This window comes from Amblyomma americanum, chromosome 1 (assembly GCF_052857255.1).
Source record: "Amblyomma americanum isolate KBUSLIRL-KWMA chromosome 1, ASM5285725v1, whole genome shotgun sequence".
Taxonomy (NCBI): domain Eukaryota; kingdom Metazoa; phylum Arthropoda; class Arachnida; order Ixodida; family Ixodidae; genus Amblyomma; species Amblyomma americanum.
In genome coordinates this window covers 366,384,354-366,404,076 of record NC_135497.1, presented here as the reverse complement: position 1 = coordinate 366,404,076, position 19,723 = coordinate 366,384,354, and the positions used below count along the sequence as shown (strand labels likewise).

At 46.2% G+C, this 19,723-nt stretch overlaps 1 protein-coding gene across 1 annotated transcript in view; it reads left to right on the top strand.

The window, feature by feature from the left end:
* Positions 1-9,462, top strand: part of LOC144101020 (nose resistant to fluoxetine protein 6-like) — a 36,729-nt gene extending 27,267 nt beyond the window's left edge. Inside the window, exons 6-7 of the mRNA XM_077634010.1 lie at positions 4,803-4,945; positions 7,406-9,462. Of these exons, the coding sequence (XP_077490136.1) occupies positions 4,803-4,945; positions 7,406-7,642 (380 nt within the window). The 3' untranslated portion in view covers positions 7,643-9,462. The remainder of the gene's footprint in view (positions 1-4,802; positions 4,946-7,405) is intronic.
* The last annotated feature ends 10,261 nt before the right edge of the window (positions 9,463-19,723 follow it).

The following is a 19,723-nucleotide window of genomic DNA, read 5'->3' as shown; positions in this document are numbered from 1 at the left end:
GCCCACGAAACAATCATAAGTCAACCAACAGAGTGAACCTGCCGCTTTCTTGCGAAATCAGGTTTTCAATGAAGAAAACTTTTAATTTTCTTCCGCGGTGCATCTACTTTTCTTGTCGCTAGTAGACATGGATATGCGGAACGCACGTCAGCGGCAATATTTTGAAAATACTTAATGAGGCATGCGATACTCACGGCCGCACCTCCGTTTCATGGAAAGAGGTAACATTACTGGATTTTGCCACTGAATGTGGGCTGTCCTACCTTTTTCCCAAGCATTTCGCCCCAGAAGAGCCGACCATCACGCCGGAGGAAACCTTATGCCACTTGGAAAACCGATGGGTACTAGGCGGCACTTGAGATCTAACTCAGCACCTGCCGGGATGCGAGGCGGATGCTGTTGCCTCTAGGCTACCGCTTCAGTGAACCATGTATCCACTGGGTTTTTCAACTCGGTACAAGCCACGGCCGGACCTAGGGCTCGGTTTTCCTGAGTGCACGGCTTGGGAAAGTAGCCGGCGCCTTGAAGTTTTGCCACTGTTAGAAACCGCTCATGGATGCTTCCGTTATTGGCTCCCTGTCTTCTTTTAAAGATATCCTATTAAGCCGTTGGATGAACACGAAAATGAAAGGAAACTCGTGACAAATGTTCGCATTACTGTGCGGGCGTCCGGCTGGTAAAGCGGAACTTACCAGAAGAAAATCGCGCATAGGCCGGCTATTTTAAGAACATTGCAAGCTCCTTCCCTTCACAAGTTCGGTGCACGTTGGCCGCAGCCTACAGCTTTGAAACACTTGAAGCATGCGCCCGCAACCTACCATACTGGACAAAATTCAGGTAAAGATAAGCAGAAAAGGATATTAGCAGGCATTGTCAGTGGCGGCAGTGGCAGTTAAGGTAACCAACAAAAAAAAACAAGTAAAGAAGCTCACCTGACACACTAGCTCAGCTTCTACCAGGCAGGAGCTACCTACGCAGCTGCCAGGAATGCTAGCCCGAACGGCCGGCAACTACGAGCTGGTGTGGCAGGTGTTCATTTGTTATAGTACCGCCCTTCCCTGTGTTAAGCGTACGTAGCTGCTGAATTATTCACTGAAAATTTGTGACAACGTCAAAACAATTCTTGAAAATGAACATGTGAAAAGCTGTCAAGCACCGAAGTCGTAGTAGTTTATTGTAGTCTGAGTAAATTTGTGTTGTGGCAATAAGCGTCTGAATGCAAATAACGAAATAGTAATCGGTTAGTTTTTTATAACTGCTCGGCAACTTTCCTACGGCTGTAACTGACGACTGTCATTAGTTAGATTTCCGATGGTGAATTGTAATTGCAATCAGTTACTTATTTTCTGCGACGTGTACAAGACTAAACTGAACCAAGCAAGGTAGGTGAAAACTAATTAAACATAAAACACAGCTGGAAAAGATATTTCAACTGTGAAATTTTCATCCACCTGACACAATTATTAAGAAAAATATTTTGCCCTCTAGCGTCTCCCCTTAAGGAACGCTAAATAACGAATTTGTTTAAACAAATTGTACTCTGTAGAAACAACAGAACCTGAACGCAAGCTTGTTTGGCGAACTCCGCGTGTTTTCTGTTCAGGATGTATCGAAATTCGCATTTGATGGGACTATGTTGTTGACCTTTTAAACGCCGCGCAGTAAAGAAAGTTTAAGGAAGAGAAAACTCTTATTGCAAGTTTACATACGCTTCATAAATCAATCCCAAAAAATGTAGTCACATTTAAATGAACAAGCATGTTTTTTCCATGTTTCATTTTTTGGAACATTGGCGTTTTCGATATACAAAATGCTCAAGTAGTCTGAAACAGCGTTTATGGTTTGTGCAGGGTGAATTTTTTCTTCTTGATATCTGAATACAATGTTATAGCTGCCTCCGATATCGTCGCGAATTATAGACAGAAAATTAACAGAAAACCGCTATCCTCGAATAATTTTTTTCTGGTACCGTGCGAGCTCTATCGCATACTGCGTTTCAGAAGCTATGGTAGACAGGAAAGCATTTATTGAGCAATGGGTTTTACAGTATAGGTATAAGACGCACGTGTCCAAATACACCCACGAGTATCTCCATTCCACGAACACGTGACCACCCTGCGCAGGCGCCTCGCGTTGCCTTCGTCGCCTTCAGGTGCAGTGCGTGCGTGGTAGGGAGGGACGGGAGGGGGGGGGGGGGGGCAGGGAGGGCGAATGACAACACCCTCTAGGCACCCCCCCCCCTCACCCTTAGTGTAATCTTTGATATCATCCGGTTGGACACGTGGTCGTGAGGCTCTCCAATTGTTTCGAAACGCGTCTTAGAGGTAGCATGTAGTCGGGAGGCTCTCACCTGCCGACTACAAGCTCCCACCTAGCATGCACCTCAATCATACCTAACGTGCACTTGGGATGCTGCCCACAAATGCACTGCCTCGAAAGCTTCAGAAATATTTGCTCACAGATTTGTTAGGCTGAATGGGACAGCGTTTGCGCCAGTCGATGTAATGCGGGTTGTCCTAAGATAGGAATATCGTCTGTCTTTGAATTCTGGGACTGCCAAACGATAATACTTTAAAAATAGAATATTTGCTTAAACCTATCTGCCAATGAAAGACGCAGATGCTTTATTTGATTTTTTTTCTTTCACGAAATCACCAACTATTTGTCTTTAAGTTTGTTATGTTTTGTTCATTTCAATATTGTGTATTCTTGCGAAAGGGCTCCACAAACACTCGTTTGTGACAAGGCCCAAGATATGTCCGTTTGCCTGTCATACCCAGCAATTCTGAGCAAAAGCATTTTTAGCGGGAGACCGTTTATGAACCCCATTTTTTATATTATATAAAATTTCGCTACAACAATCAATATATCCGCAGATCACCCGATGGCAGTCATGTATACATATTTTTTCTATTCACGTTTTTGCTATCGTCAAAAGCGTTCCCATTGGTTTTCTGTGGCAGTCTTAACTGTTCGATGCGATCGCTGGAAACACTTTAAAAGAAAGGTTTTGCTACATATCAGAATATTGGACCATTTTTTTTCAATATTTTCATAACAGTGTCTCACAATTTTCCAATTTTCAAAATTTTTGCATGAGAAAGCTGAACTTGATAATTCAAAATCAATAAATAAGTCCATAATAAATTCTCTAGTTGCGATGTTTTCCACAATAGTTATTCAATATACGGAAACAAAAATTTCGATCAAGGACGTATTTTGGAGGGAAATAAAAAATTGCGTTTCATATGTTTCAGTTCTAAATATTGCCAAGTAAAGGGTTAAATACCAACGTCGATGCCACCGATGATGCGCCCTTTCGCGAACAGTCCAGAAGGTAAGTCCTGTAAGTCACAAAAACAGGCCAGCATTGCAAATGCGGCAGCATTTGTCGTTACAGTCGAGCAGTTCATGCGGGGGAAATAACGGCACGCTTCCGGTATAGCTGCACACTTCCCGTGTTTCCGCTTTTCTACGCTGTCTCTTCATCCTTTAAACCTTTTTGGCATTTATTCTCAAAATCACCTCAGCCAGCTGAGCCCAAAAACATGGATGGTTTGGTTTGGTTTATAGGGGTTTAATGTTCCAAAGCAATTCAGGCTATGAGAGACACCGTTGTGAAGGGCCCCCAAAACACGGAGTTCAGCCATCCAGATCACGAGCAGCTGCCGCACTCTCTGTAGAAGCGCGTTGATGAACTTCGAAACTTCAAAGAAAAAGCTGCAAGGTTTGGCGTGCGTTTAGCGAACAGTTAACAACGCGCGCCCGTATGCGCATAGCTCATTCAACAACCGAGGAAATCGTGCTCAGTGGCGACTCAGTGCTGTGGACTCACATGCCAATAACGTCAGGGCTATGACTAGAACCTCATAACTACCTGCAGCATGATGCTCACAGTGTGTTTGCGCCTTCGATTCTAAATACAGTGGCTTTTAAGCTACAGCAAAATGAGAAATAAAAACCGTTCTAAGGTCTCTACAAGTAGACAGAACGGTTTTGACACGTGTGGTTTATTATGCGTTGTCTTCGACAAGCTCGAATGAAAGTGAGAATCAATAATCCTGTTGCATGAATTTAATGAAGTTAAGTCCAATTGGCTTATCGTGAACAACGGTGCGAATTGCAGTTTTTCTTTTAGTGTACATAACTTCCATGTAAAGTGTATGACAGCTTCACAGGCAGTCTGTGGAGTTAATATTTAGTTTTCATCGTACATTGACAATAAATACAAACAATAATTTCATTCCAATTTTAATAATGTGCTTGAATGGACGATTCTGTTCCATGCACCTGTTTTGTTTTTGCTTTTTTGATGCCCACGTTGTGCTTCCCGACGTGTCACCATTGAGGAAAAATATAAAACTGCCAACACCTTTTGAATTTTTACCACCAGCGCTCTGAAATGTACTGTGGGACTGGAGTATTGAAAGCGCTTAATCGTCGCTGCGGTTTAATGAAAATTGCCAGCCCCGCATAGACTTAGAACCACATTAGTTGCATGCAGTGAATGCCGTGTTGCAGTTCTTCAGCTTTCGAGCATTTTGACGACAAAACTGCAGTATTTCTTCTACATATTCTCATTCCCACTTAGTACATAGATTCTTTCATGTCAGTCTACTTATTACCCCCCCCCCCCCCCCGCACACACACACACAGGCGCGCGCGCACGCACCCATATATGCACACTGACCCACGCACTCCCACATAAATTACGCCTTTTGGCAGGAAATTCAAAATATCGTCAAGCTTTAAATGATTGATTGAGCGAAGCATATGCATCGCTCTTTGTTTTCTCTCCTCAGGCTACCTGAACTCATTCCTGGGGTGGAAGCATTTCGTGCCGCTCAGCCGACTCACGCTCGGCCTGTACGTCATCCACGTTCCTTTCCTCAATCTCTACTACAACGCATCCAGGGAGAGGCTGTACTACTCTACCTTCTCTCTGGTGAGTACAGCCTCTTGACTTCAACACCGTCGCTTTATGGTTAATGGCTCGCGTAAGCAGTTAAGAAAATTTAAGACGCTGGACCAGTCATGTTATTGCCGTAGTATACCAGCCTTGACAACCTTCCCAGGAGCGAACAATTGTTGTGAAGTGAGTGCAAGATGGCTTCAACAATTTCTAGGCAGCTTCTAGTGAGGCCGGACCAGTCTCAAAGCTACGTGGCGGGGCTCCAATGGTGGTGGGGTCAGTTCATGCGAGGGAATCATGTTGCGATTTACTTATCCTCTTACCGGCATTGTGCCTACTCGTTGCAACGGTTCAGTGGCTTTCGAGTCCGACTGTTTATCCCAAAGCCGGGGTAGCCAATGTCAGTGCACGTTAAAGAACCCCAGGTGGTATAAATTAATCCGGAGTCCTCCACTGCGAGGTCCCTCCTAGTCTATGTGTCGCTTCCGAACATTAAACCCCGCAGCTTACAATTTACATTGCTCCATATTGGAGATGACCATTAAGATTTAGTGAGAAAAAAATCATAAGAACGCAGCAAAGGAGGCAGAATGAATCAGAAATGCACTTCATTGCGGCCAAGTTTTTCACGGTATTGTAGTACTATTCACAGTCACCAGAAAGAAACGAAATCGAATAAGCGTGATTACTTTTGCACGAACGAAAAGATAGCAGAAAAGGGCTGTTCTTTTCTTGTACTGATTTTCTCTTTAGTATTCTTGTGTCTTGCTTAACTGAAGTCATTTTCGAAAAGAAAGAAGGCGAAGTGAGAATGGTTCTCCCATGGTAGCTGCATGCGAGGGTACTCAATCCTCTCTAGGATGTAGGCACGTGGCATAGACTCTTACGCTATAAGAATAAAAGGGAAAGGGAAGAGGAAGGCAAAGGGAAATTAGATTAAAATTGACAATGTGCAATGACAGAAAATTTTCTTAAGCAAATGATGTGCCAACGACCCATAAGGAAAGTTGAACCAGAGGGTCACGCCACTGATCTGCCGCTAACAACAAAGCGGATGGAATTTGGCTTGTGGGCCACATTTCGCAGGTTGACCAGGGAGTGTATATTATATCCGAGAGCACAGAAGGTGCTGGCTGTCAAGGTCGGTAGCTCAGGGCCATAGGGCCATATGCCTGGGAGGGGGATAAGAAAGAAGAAGGGCAGTCAGTTGCTACACTCCAGCAATGTGCCCATTGTAGATAGCTTTTGCGACAACTGGGACAGTGTGGAGGTAATATCACTGCTATGCGTATAGTGTGCGTGACCGGAAGGCCGAGTGCATGCTTCTGAGCTGCGCAGATTACTGTGTCCTGTCGTGGCAGCATTGTGGCTGGGACGGGTAGAAAGCATGCTGAAAGACGCTCAAACTTACTTAAAAGGGAGTCAGTCAAATAAGACTCAATTCGTTAAATATGCGGTAGGAAGTACTTATGCGAGGGACATGAAAAAAATGAGTTTCACAAAAATGAACAAGATCGAAGGCTTTCTTGCAACTAAGCTTTCTTCACATCGTTAACATTGCATGTACTTCAACATTATTATTAACTGAAAAAATTGCAACTGTTTCTTCTCATTTTCTTCGAGTGCTGCACGCTCACTGTAATATAGTGGGAACCGACTTCTTCCGATAATATACCGGTTCTTTCATAACTACCGCGCATATGACGGCACAGTGAGCCGTGCGGGTTTTCAGTTGTGCGCGGTGATCGTCATTTTATTCCGTCTCAAGAAGGTGCCTATTCCATGCCCTTCAGGGAAGAAGCACGTTGACCAGACTGGCCGCTGTCTTAAACAAAAATTAAAAGAGCATTGTGACAATGTTGTCGCGCGTGTGGACACTTCAGGCGACGTGAACATACATTGGAGGGACTGCAGAGAAGAAGATAATGACAGCGACATTTGTGAGGCGATGTACACAGAATGCAGTGTCACAGGAAAACACCGTGACTCACTAACAAAAAAGATACTGGAGGCACATATGATTGTAAGATTGCAGGAAGATTGTGTAAGCGCACCCTCAGTAGCATTGTCCCCCCCCCCCCCCAAAAAAAAAAGTATCTCGATTGTAAACGTGACGCGTGCCAGTTATCCGCTGGTACTAGTTCCTCCATGCATACTTTTGTGACTTTTTTTCCTTTCTGGTTACCAGTGGGTACAAAAGCCTGCTGGCCATTCAATGAATTTAGTTGCCAGTCAGCGCTCTTTTGTATATCTTCTTCACTGTGCCTTCAAATGCGCTGCATTTATGGAAGTCGAAAACCGACTCGCCCAACATATTGTAATATACCTACAATATTGTGTGTGTCTCCAATGCGTTGTTGAGGTTTCGCGATTCTCTTACAGCGCATGTGTTCCTTTTACTGCAGGACACAGCTTCGTGCATATATGCCTTAAGACAGTAATTAGCTGGGACCCGGTCGTTTCGCATCTAACATTACATAATGTTCTTTTCAGGCAACCCTATTCTTCGCCGCTTTGGTGTGGTCTCTCCTCCTCAGCATCCTTCTGTTTGCAACCTGCGAAGCTCCGACGGGTCGCTTAGAAAAACAACTCTTTTCCTGTCGCGCACCTGCACGCGACAAAAAGCCTAAAGTGGTGGCCTCCTACGTCAAAAATAATGATGTGGAAGAGGCAAAGAAAAATGGAGATTATGACGCTAAATTCTTGCATAATACGTGGTCTCGTCTGTAATTCGCCCACTTGGAAAAAAATATTGACAAAATATTCGCCTTGCGCTACGGTCAGAAGCAGGAAACAAGCGTAACATCGCAGTTCCAATTTGACGGAATTTAAGAAATTGTTCCTCTTCACCTATTCAAGGTATTCATAGCTCTTGGCGTAAAAAAAAAAATCAGTCATTGAATCAAAAACGGCGTCCGAGAAGAGTGGTTATCTGAACCCTGGTTTGCGTACCGCAGAGGCGCCAGACTTGATAGGGGCTTATTAGGCGACATGGACACCGGTTCGAATACGCGTCACCGTAGGCCGTTGGCAAGTCGAAAGATTCGAAACCCGGCGAAACTATTTAAAACAGTAACCAGTACGGCACAATCAGAAACAGGTCCCATGTAATATAAGGCCCTTGAACATCCTGTGATCACAGAAAAGAGTACCAAGGTTGAAGGAGGGGAATTGACTAAATTGTTCCCACTTTAGTGAAGAACAAAACAACCTGCACTGTGGAAGCTCTCCATGTTGTCTTTTACTCGCTCTACAATTCTGCGGGATATCGGGGTGTCAGAGAGGCCTTGAAGGATAACAGTTACGAAAAATGCCGAGAGTTTACGGTCTGCTGCATAACCCGATAAACTTGGCGAAAGCTGTCGCCGTGATGCTGCTGTCTTTTGATTATAGATAAGACATACAGACACTTGTGGAAACCTAGGCAACCACAATAATCTGAACAGGCGGACGCTCACGTAGCTGGCGCTGGTCACGTGACGACATGTGACTGGCCAAGTGACCGCCCCGTGACCACACGCTGACTGTCCGCTCGGAATCCGCCCGGAAGGGATCCGTACGACCGCTTTCGCTGCAATATATTGTTTTACATCTCTGAAGCGCCGCACTACAGTCAGTTTTCTCAGCTAGCCAATGCACTGTTGTCTGAAAATGATGCAAAACACCCGGAAAGTGAGGTCCAATGTGTATCTGGTGCAGTGGGATAGCATGCTGTCCGAGTTCTTATTGAAGCAATGGCTTCGAATGGAACGTTTGTCACTGCTTGGACGAGTCATATATTTGAGGCTGTGCAGCACGTATGCTTCTTTGCTGCTCAGAATATACCCAAGGCCTCACACTCGCATTTCCCGGTTCATTAATTCAGCAGTGTAGTGGACGTTGCATGGATGTACTACATGCATTGCAACGCTGTATTCTCGTCCGGCACTCTTAGCGCATTTTTGAGCGCAGCTGGACGGTTCTCGGAAGCACTGATTTGCATCATCTTGCCATTAATTTCTTGCCATTTTTTGTACTCAGGCATCAGTATATGCACGGCGGTCTACGCACAATGCTTTCAAAGAGGAAGAGTTCATTTTTCTAGCATGAAACCCAAATTCATGACGACTGCGCTGTGAATTTATACTTCGTTTACTAGTAACTACCTAATTATTCACATAAAATAATTAGCTATCTTCTTAACCGTTTACGATACGTGAAAAGTTCGCTTAGATAGTTGGTCTTAAAAAGGAACACATAATGTCACTGGCGTTGTGACATCGTCCTTATTCAGGGAGCGAAAAGTAGTGAAACGTTCAAAACAAAACCTCCGAATATTAGAACGTCTATGGCATGAAAGCCAGGATTGGAGCCACCGTGCTGGCCGGAGCAAATTAACTTCTTCTGCCATGACGCATCCTGGAGGCGCTGTTGCACAGTCGCGGCAAGTGCCTGCCAGCCATAGAGCCTATAGATTCATTTAAAATTCTGGAGAAACGCATCGAACTGAAATTGTTCATCAATATAGAGGTCGATGGAAAGCGTCTGTGATTCAGCCGTAGGTGTCTGACGCGGAGTGAGGATGCCTTACTGAAACGTACGCCGTTGTACTTGGCTGTACATTCATGCAGTTTTCAATAAAAGTGAATTGCTACTCTAGTGGTTCTTTGTCGCCCTTCATTTTTTTTTGTTGTCCCGTTTATCTCGCTGGTTTCGCTTGCTAATAATAAAGATCTTATTAAACTGTATCTTGAATGTCTCTCCGAATTTTTTATTTGGTTTTAATTATTTCATCATAATCTCGCTGCACACCGTTTAGTTGCTTTCAAATCACGCCTCTGTAAGGTTCCACCACTATCTCTTTATCACGCAGGCACCTCAGTTATACATACTATCGAAAAGTTCTCAGCGCGATTGACATCCTTTACACCAAATATTTCAGGGAAGCCCACCACTGATTTATAAAGATAGGCTTTCGGAGGTAAAAAGAGCGCTTTTCCGGCATAGTAATAGAATTCACCTTAGAAAGCAGATGAATCATGTTAACTAGTATGCAGGGTAACTAAATTCTAGAAGTGAACTTTTTAACTATCTCATATCCGAGCCTGGCTGAAAACAGATATTTGTCGTTCAACATTACAAATATCCTTACCAGTCTTTAGAGTGTGATTATCGCGGTGCTGTGGCATAAAAAAAGCGGTCATTTTTCTCGCAGTTCGGAAATCGCCTGTTTGCGTTGGGTGCTCAGCCACGCCCATCAAATCGCATTGTTTCGTAGCGCAAGTGCTACGTCATCAGCTTTGTGCCCCGCGCGAAGCAGGGCTTACCGCAACTCGCTGTTGCATATTTTTATTTACAAATACTGCAGGCCCTATTCGGGCCCAAGCAGGAGTGGGTACATACAACAACGTAAATTACCACTGCCAATTAGCAATTAAGAACACAGCAAAACATGTACATACATCATTGTAGCACTATACGTAACAGAAATAAACATGAACGTACAACAGTGCAATACGTAAACAAAACAATGAAAAAGCGTAACGCAAAAGAAACTGCTTTCATTGCGGCAATTTTAGGGGTCAAAGAAAAGGTTTTTTTAAAGCTGAACGAACGATTCTGTTGTAATAGCCTTAACTACTTCTTCGGGTAATTTATTCCATAGTGAAATTGCATGGGGGAAAAGAGAATATTGATGGATGTTAAGGTTACTAAATGGTTGCTTAATTGTTTTTTGTGGTTTGTACGAGCAGAGCGCATGGGGGGCTCGGGTAAATAACATTCACGCGCTATTTTGTAGTGACCATGGTAGAGCTGATATAAAAATTTGATGCGAGATACAATTCTGCGATGAATTTTTTTCAATTTCGCCCTGTCGCGAAGAACGGACACGCTTGAAAAACGCGAGTATGTGGAGTATATAAACCGCAAAGCTAAATTTTGCACTCTTTCTATTTTCTTGATTAAATATTTTTGATGAGGGCTCCAGATTAAATCCGCATATTCTAATTTTGGTCTGACAAGAGCTTTGTATGCTGTTAACTTAATGGTCGATGAAGTACGGCGCAATTTCCGTTTCAAAAATGCCAGCTTTTTTAGCGCGTTGCTGCAAACGTTTTCTATATGGGGTTCCCAACTTAAATTGCTTCTGAGTGTAACACCTAAATACTTCACTCGCTGGGTTTTATGAATATAAGAATTATTAATATATAAGCAAAATCTAAGGGTTCTTTCTTGTTGGTAAATGTAATAGCTGCCGTCTTCAAAGTGTTAGGTTCAGTCCCCATGTTTCACACCATACGCTAATTGAGTGCAACGCGTCATTAAGTCTTACTTGGTCGGAGTGATGATTTACACTAGTATAAATAACACAATCGTCCGCAAACAACCGGATCTTCATAGGCGATTGAACAGATAAATAGAAGTCATTGATATAAACTAAGAACAACAAGGGACCGAGAACTGACCCCTGTGGCACCCCTGAGTGCACTTCCAGTGTACCAGAAACGCAGTCTTTAACAGCAACGTATTGTTTTCTTGAGGACAAATAAGATTTTATCCAACGGATGATATTGCGTTCAATGCCCATTAAGAGCAGTTTAGTTACTAAATCGGCATGCGGAACTACATCGAACGCTTTGGAAAAGTCCAAAAACACTGCATCGATTTGACCCCTCATATTCAGCTCATTAAAAAAATCATCCGTTATCTCAGCTAACCGTGTTATTGTAGATAAACCAGCCCTAAATCCATGTTGATTGGTACGAAGTAAATGGTTATTCTCTAAATGTGTTATAATCGCTTTAAATAAAATATGTTCTAGCAGTTTACAAGTTGTGGATGTTAAGGAAACTGGTCTGTATTTATTTAGTTCTAGAGGGGATCCAGATTTGTGAATCGGAACTATCCTTGCAAGGCGCCAGTCATCTGGTATCACACAGGATTCTAACGATGTTTTATATATTACATATTGACACTGCCCATTCATCGTCGTCGTTCTACTAGAACCACGAGAGCGCGGAATGAGCGCGCGAGCTGGCCTTAGAAAAAGAAGCCGAAGTGTCTGGCTGCGAATGCTCCGTTTTTGGGACTGCTGCTGACGTCCGCTGCAGTCACCTACTTTGACGTATCCAACCGAGCTGTACCACCCGTGACATCTGGTGGAGGGCGCTGGGTAACGCATTCCATGCCTCGGACTCCCCCAGCAAGCAGGGATTCAAATCCTCGAGGGTCATCTGCCATCGAGGTGACGCCTGTACACCACGGCAGCCGCCGGCTCCAAGGCCTTCAACCCGAGTTTGGGCTTCTGGAGTCTCGCTCAACCCAAGCGGTTCGTTCAGCGCCATCGTCGACGACCGTCCAGCTTGAAATAGGCATGCAGACGACGATTAGTTCATCTTCTGTTGTGCTGCAGCAGCCTCGGGAGCCACCGATCTTCCAAGGTTCTCCAGGCGAAGACCCGGAATACTGGCTGGAGAAATTTGAACGCGTGGCCCGGTACAACAGATGGGCGGAAGACTCCAAGCTTCAACACGTGTTCTTTTCGCTGGAGGGTGCAGCTCGTATGTGGTTCGAGAACCGGGAGTCGTCCATAACGACGTGGAACGTATTTAAAGACCAGTTCCTGAAGGATTTCACCACGGTGATTCGAAGAGAACGGGCCGATCTGCTCCTTCAGTCCCGAACCCAGCTACCAAATGAAAGCATACTGGTATACTTCGAAGAGTTGGCAAAGTTATTTCGTCGAGCTTAATAAAACCACTACCACCACCACCACCCGGACATGACAGAGCAGAAGAAACTCCGGTACCTTATGCGAGGTGTCAAGGGGCAAATCTTTGCCGGACTGGTTCGCAATCCACCGAGCACGGTCGCAGAGTTTCTGTCGGAGGCAACCACCATGGAAAAGACACTCGATATGCGGTTGCGGCAATACGAGCGTCAACCTTTGGCCATGACTGCGGCAACCACGGACATCAGTAACACCCACATGCTTCGCGAAACCGTACGAGCTATCGTTCGCGAGGAGCTCCAGAAGCTGTTCCCGGCTACGCCGCCTGCGCCAACGGTTACTGCTCTATCCGAGGTTATTCGGGAAGAGGTGCAACAGGCGCTTACAACACCAGCTCCCTTTCAGCCGTCCACAGCCCCACCGCAAATGACATACGCCGCTGTTGCTCGTCGCGCACAACCGCCGCCGACTCGTCTTCAGGAAACCCCGGCCTCTTTTCGGCCGCCACCACCTGCTCGTCCTGCTCCATCGTATCCCCGTAAAAGTGACATCTGGCGCACTCCCATCTACCGTCCTCTCTGCTATCACTGCGGTGAGCCGGGCCACCTGTACCGCAACTGCAGGTATTGTCAGGTGGGCCTGCCGGGGTTCCCTGCAGATGCACCACGTCCGCAGCCTGGGCAGCGACCCAGAGAAATCAACGATTATCTGGCCGAATCTGCCGGTGGGACCCGCAGGTCGCCATCCCCACGTCGTCGGTCTTACGGTGACTTTCCTCGGGGAAGGTCGCCAAGTCCCCGCCAGGAAAATTAAAAGCAGCAACCTTTGAGGGGGAGGTTGCTCACCGACGAAATGTAACAGACCCTCCTACGCCGCAACTAGGTGGCCACCCGATGCCACGACCGAATGCCGTCCAACACCGTGAAACGCCGACTCGACGGGAATGCCACCTGACGTATCGAAATGAACCCGCGCCGCACCGCAGCCGTGACCGAACAGCGCGCCGTACCGCTCACACGCCGTCTACGACAGCAAACCTGAGCATTTCCCTCGACGGAACAGACGTCACTGCACTCGTCGACACAGGGGCGGATTACTCTATCCTCAGTGGAAATTTCGCCGCCACTCTGAAAAAGGTCACCACTCCGTGGATGGGCCCACAGATTCGTACAGCCGGGGGTCACTTAGTTACACCGACCGGGACTTGCACATCAAGAGAAGCAGTTCAAGGCGCAACCTACCTGGCAACGTTCGTTATACTCGAACATTGTTCACGTGACGTCATTCTCGGGATGGATTTCTTGACCGAGAATGGAGCGGCCATCGACCTCCAGTCAAAGGCCGTGTGTTTCTCCACAGAGAACGCAATACACAGAGATCCAGACCATCCGACCGCACTTTGCATCCTGGATGACCACGTCACCATCCCACCTCGTTCGAGTATTATGGTTTCTGTCGGCGCCAAGACTGTGCGGAATTTCGAAGGCGTCGCGGAAGGCAACCAGATCTTGCTTTTTGCCAGGAGCCTTGCTGTCGCCAGAGGAGTCGTTAATCTCGTCGACGGAGAAACAGAAGTGCTGATAACCAATTTCGGTGGTGCACACCAACATCTGAACGTGGGAACCGTTGTGGCTCACATTGATGCCATCGCCCATGTCAGCAGCACACCCAGTATTTCCACAATGTCGTTGTCGCAAGAGCAGAGCCCAGTCACTGGTTTCACGTTCGACGTCAATCCAGCACTCTCCTCGACGCAGCAACAACAAGTTAAAGATCTTCTGCGCTACGGCGACATCTTCTCGGTATCATCGTGTGTTGGACGAACTCACCTAGCGAAGCATCGCATTATTACGGACGATAACGTGCACCCTCTCCGACAGTCCCCCTACCGAGTGTCTCCCGCTGAACGCGACGCTATTGGCCGCCAAATCAAGGAAATGCTCCGCGACGACGTAATTCGTCCTTCCCGGAGTCCCTGGGCAGCGCCAGTCCTTGTGAAGAAGAAAGACGGAACATTACGGTTCTTTGTAGACTACCGTCGCTTAAACAGAATCACCAAAAAGGATGTCTATCCTCTCCCCCGGATCGACGACGCTTTGGATCGCCTTTGTAGCGCTAAATACTTTTCTTCGATGGACCTCAAGTCAGGTTACTGGCAAATTGAGGTCGATGAGCGGGACCGTGAAAAAACAGCTTTTATTACTCCAGATGGCCTGTATGAATTTACGGCCATGCCCTTTGGACTGTACTCTGCACCGGCAACTTTCCAACGCCTCATGGATACCGTCCTTGCCGATTTAAAATGGCAGACGTGTCTCGTCTATCTTCACGATGTTGTCGTCTTCGCCCCGACTTTCCAGGAGCATCTTCACCGCCTCGAATTGGTCCTACAAGCAATAAGGTCTTCTGGACTCATGCTCAAAAATGAGAAATGCCACTTTGCGTATACAGAGCTGAAGTTCTTAGGGCACGTTGTGAATCAAGCCGGTGTTCAGCCTGATCCTGAAAAAACAACAGCTATTGCCCATTTTCCGCCGCCGCAAGACCTGAAAGCTGTCCGCCGTTTTCTTGGATTGTGCGCGTATTACCGTCGCTTCGTGAAAGATTTTGCTCGCATTGCCGAGCCGCTGACGCGCCTAACAAGGTCGGACACACCTTTCACATGGGAAGCAGCGCAAGAAAATGCATTCCGCAGCCTTCAAAGCCTCCTGCAGGCGCCTCCCGTTCTGGCTCACTTCGACGTAGACGCCGACACGGAGCTCCATACTGATGCCAGCAACATCGGCTTAGGTGCTGTCCTGGTCCAGATCCAAGCAGGTCAAGAACGGGTCATCGCTTACGCAAGTCGATGTTTGTCACCAGCCGAATCAAACTATTCCGCTACCGAGAAAGGATGCCTTGCCATTGTATGGGCCACTTCGAAATTCCGACCGTACCTTTACGGCAAAAATTTTAAGGTGGTGACCGATCATCATGCCTTATGCTGGCTCGCAAGCCTTAAAGACCCGTCCGCTCGCCTCGTCCGATGGAGTCTGCGGCTCCAGAAATACGACATGACTGTCGTGTACAAACCCGGGCGCAAGCACTCTGACGCCGATTGTCTGTCCCGCGCCCCAGTAGATCCTTCTACCGACGCCTGTAATGATGACGACATCTTACTGACTGCTCTCAGCGCCTCCTGCCTCGCTGACCAACAATGCGCCGACCTCGAACTTCGAGACGTAATGGAATTTTTCAACGGCAGCAACGCGACCGCCCCACGCGCTTTCAGGCACGTGTTGCCATCTTTATGCATCCGCAATGGTCTTCTGGTCAAGAAAAATTTCGCTCCAAACAATACGCAATACCTAATCGTCGTACCGCCTAGCCTGCGCAATGAAATCCTCCAAGCCTCCCATGACGAACCCGCTTCTGGACATTTGGGCATAGCCCGTACGCTAGCCCGAATCCAAGAGAATTACTACTGGCCTCGTCTCCGTGCTGATGTCACTCACTACGTCAGAACGTGCCGAGCCTGTCAGCGTCGCAAGGTACCGTCAACCAAACAAGCTGGGTTCTTGATGCCCATTAGACCACCCACAAGGCCCTTCCAACGAATAGGAATGGACATGCTGGGTCCGTTCCCACGTTCGAACTCTGGCAACAAATGGATAATTGTCGCGGGACTACCTTACCCGCTATGAAGAAACGTAAGCTCTACCCAGCGGCACCGCTTTAGAAGTCGCTAAGTTCTTCGTGCATCAGATCGTACTCCGCCATGGGGCACCTGAAGTGCTGATCACTGACAGAGGCCCTGCGTTCATGGCTGAGCTGCTGCAGGAGATCTTGGTTTACAGTCATACCGACCACCGCCGAACAACATCGTACCACCCTCAAATGAACGGGTTGACTGAAAGACTGAACCGAACCCTTTCTGACATGATTTCCATGTACGTCGATATTGAACACAAAACGTGGGACGAAGTCCTTCCTTATGTCACCTTCGCCTACAATACGGCCATGCAAGAAACAACGCAGATGTCCCCATTCCAACTCGTCTACGGCCGTGCAGTGACGACGATACTCGACGCAAGGTTACCACATCTGGACGACTCTAACCATCACACTGATACCTGCACGTTCCTCGAACGCGCCGAAGCTGCTCGCCAACTAGCCAAAGTTCGAATTCAGGACCAACAACTTCGAGATGCAGATCGCTACAATCGGCGCCGTCACGACGTCCATTATGCGCCTGGCGACCGTGTGTGGGTGTGGTTCCCCATTCGGTGACGAGGACTGAGCGAAAAACTCCTCCATCGCTACTTCGGACCATACCGCGTGGTCAGGTCATTGGGCGACCTCAACTACGAGGTCATCCCCGATGGATTTTAGAAGTCCCGACGGTCCCCGTGCCCTGAAGTGGTTCACGTGGTCCGCCTGAAGCCTTATCACGATCGGTAGCCTCGCCCACTAACCCCGTTCAGTCCTTCCGACCTCTCCACTCACTCCCAGCATCGGGACGATGCTTCTTTTTGCCGGGGAGTAATGACACCGCCCATTCATCGTCGTCGTTCTACTAGAACCACGAAAGCGCGGAATGCGCGCGCGAGCTGGCCTTAGAAAAAGAAGCCGAAGTGTCTGGCTGCGAATGCTCCGTTTTTGGGACTGCTACTGACGTCCGCTGTAGTCACCTACTTTGACGTATCGAACCGAGCTGTACCACCCGTGACAATATAAGTACTCTGCTACCCAGATTGCGTATCTGTTGAGGAAAACATTAGATATTTTGTCCGGACCTGATGACTTTTTTATGTTTAGATTACGTAAAAGACTAAGGATGCCGTTTTTGCTTAAATCTACTTCGGGCAACGGATTACGAAGCGTGTAAGGTTGCAAGTGCGCGTGCGATGCATTTATGGTAAACACCGATTGAAAAAAGGCGTTAAATTCATTAGCAATGGTCAAAGGACATTCAATGCCTGTTCCAGATGTTCTGATCTCTATGATGCCGCTTTTATCTTTAGATAAATATTGCCAGAATTTTCTTGGTTGCTCCGACATGAAAGAAGTCAATGTGGAAGAAAAGAACTGATCTCTTGCAGCGCGCACTTTATCTTTGAAAGTGCGTACTAGACTTGCAAGTTGTTTCCTGTCACCACGTTTTCGAGAGCGTTTTATTTTGCGTTTCCGATGTATCAGATTACGATCCATCCACGGGTACTCCCTGTTGATGCGCTTTTTCTTCAAAGGCACGTAGGCGATTTCACAGTGCATGACTATGTCTTTAAACTTTGACCACAGCACATTAACGTCATTTGTCTCATTAAAGGAAGGGAATAAAGATTCCATACAACTAATAATTCCGTCATCATCAGCATGCGTATAGTCTCTTACAAATGTGTCAGAAGGTTTAACATACGATCGCAAGCCCGAAATAGGACACTCAAGAACAAGTAACTGATGATCAGATATACCGTCCTTGACACTGACTGAGCAGTCTGGAAGCGAGCTACTTGCAAACGGAAGGTCAAGTACATCAGAGCTGGAAATTCTTGTAGCATCCAAAACCAACTGGGTTGACGAAAACGTAAATGCAATTAGTAGTAATGACTCAGCATTTTTGGAATCTTTGCCGTCATGAGAAAGGCTGCACCAGTTAATTCCTGGAAGGTTAAAATCTCCTGTTATAAGGATGTTGGAACGCGAATTTGTATTTTGCAGCAAATAATCATATAAGGAATAAGTATTTCTGAGGATCATTCGGAGGCCGATAGACCCCTCCTAGTAATATAGTTTTTCCAAAAAACTTTATTTTGCACCATATGCTTTCATGATCATTGATGCCGTTTAAGCGTGTGAATTTAATGCTACTCTTTATTGCAATTGCAACTCCGCCACCCCTTGATCCTCTGTCCTTGCGGATAAGCGTGTAAGAAGGAGGCATTATTTATGAATTTTGCACATCGGAATGCAGCCAGGTTTCAGTTACCACTAGGACGTGTGGTTGATAGGTCAGAATTATATCTTCAAGGCTCTGGATCTTATTCAGTACACTGCGTGCGTTCAACGAAACAAGCCGTAGCGTCTTGACGGATTCCCGTCATTTGTTATCTAGCTTACGCGTGTTTGCACGTGTGGGTCGATGAGAGGAAGTTTCGGGTTGGGCAGGCGCAGATGATTTGGACAACTCTATTCTGCGATTGCGCGTTGCGTCCCATACGTACAGCCTGTCATCAACTTTGAGCTTATCGAAACGAAGGGAAACCTTAGAACCATTGCTCTTTTCTTCAGCCGCTGAACGCCATAATTTTGCACGAATATCCCGAATGTTTTTTTGAAAAATCTTCCGATATAGCTATTTTTGTCCTTTAATTTGAAGCAGGATGACATAACCTTTGTTTTGTCAACGTAGTTAAAAAATCTCAAAATGATCGTACGATGTCGCTGTGCATGTTTTAGGCCAATTCGGTGAATACGCTCTATTGAGTTTACTTCGACACCTAGAATCTTTTTAAAAATTTCTTCGTTAACTTTCCGCTCTAGTTCTTCTGAGTCCTCCTCTAGATCTTCCTTTACTCCATATATTACGATATTGTTGCGACGCCTTCTGTTTTCGAGGTCATCTACCTTTTTGGTTAACTCAAGAACTAGTTTGTTCGTGTTATTGCAAGCTTCGTCCACTTTCTCCAACCTTTGCTCACAATTCTCAATTCGGCACAGTTCCTTCTCAATTGTTGGTAATCCTGGTTTGAATATTCTCGACTGTCGATTCTACCTGTTTCAGATTATTAGTCAGCGAAGCCAGAGTCTTATTAGTCTTTGTTTGCTGTTTAAAATTTTTCTTAAGTAATTGGTTGTTTAACTGTGTCTCAGACTCTGAATCAGAAGTAGGACCAGGATTTAGCTCTATGTCTCCGGATGTTAGTAGCAATAACCTGATCACATGTAAACAGTCACATAATAGACCAAACAAACACTGTGGGCTTGGCAACACCGTCAATATGACTGTATCATCTCTAATAGAGAGAGTTAGATACTTGTCACCAACCTGGGCAAAAAGAATCGGGATCAGCATCCTTCTGTAACCGGTGTCACCAAGCCCACTGAAGGAATCTTGCAAG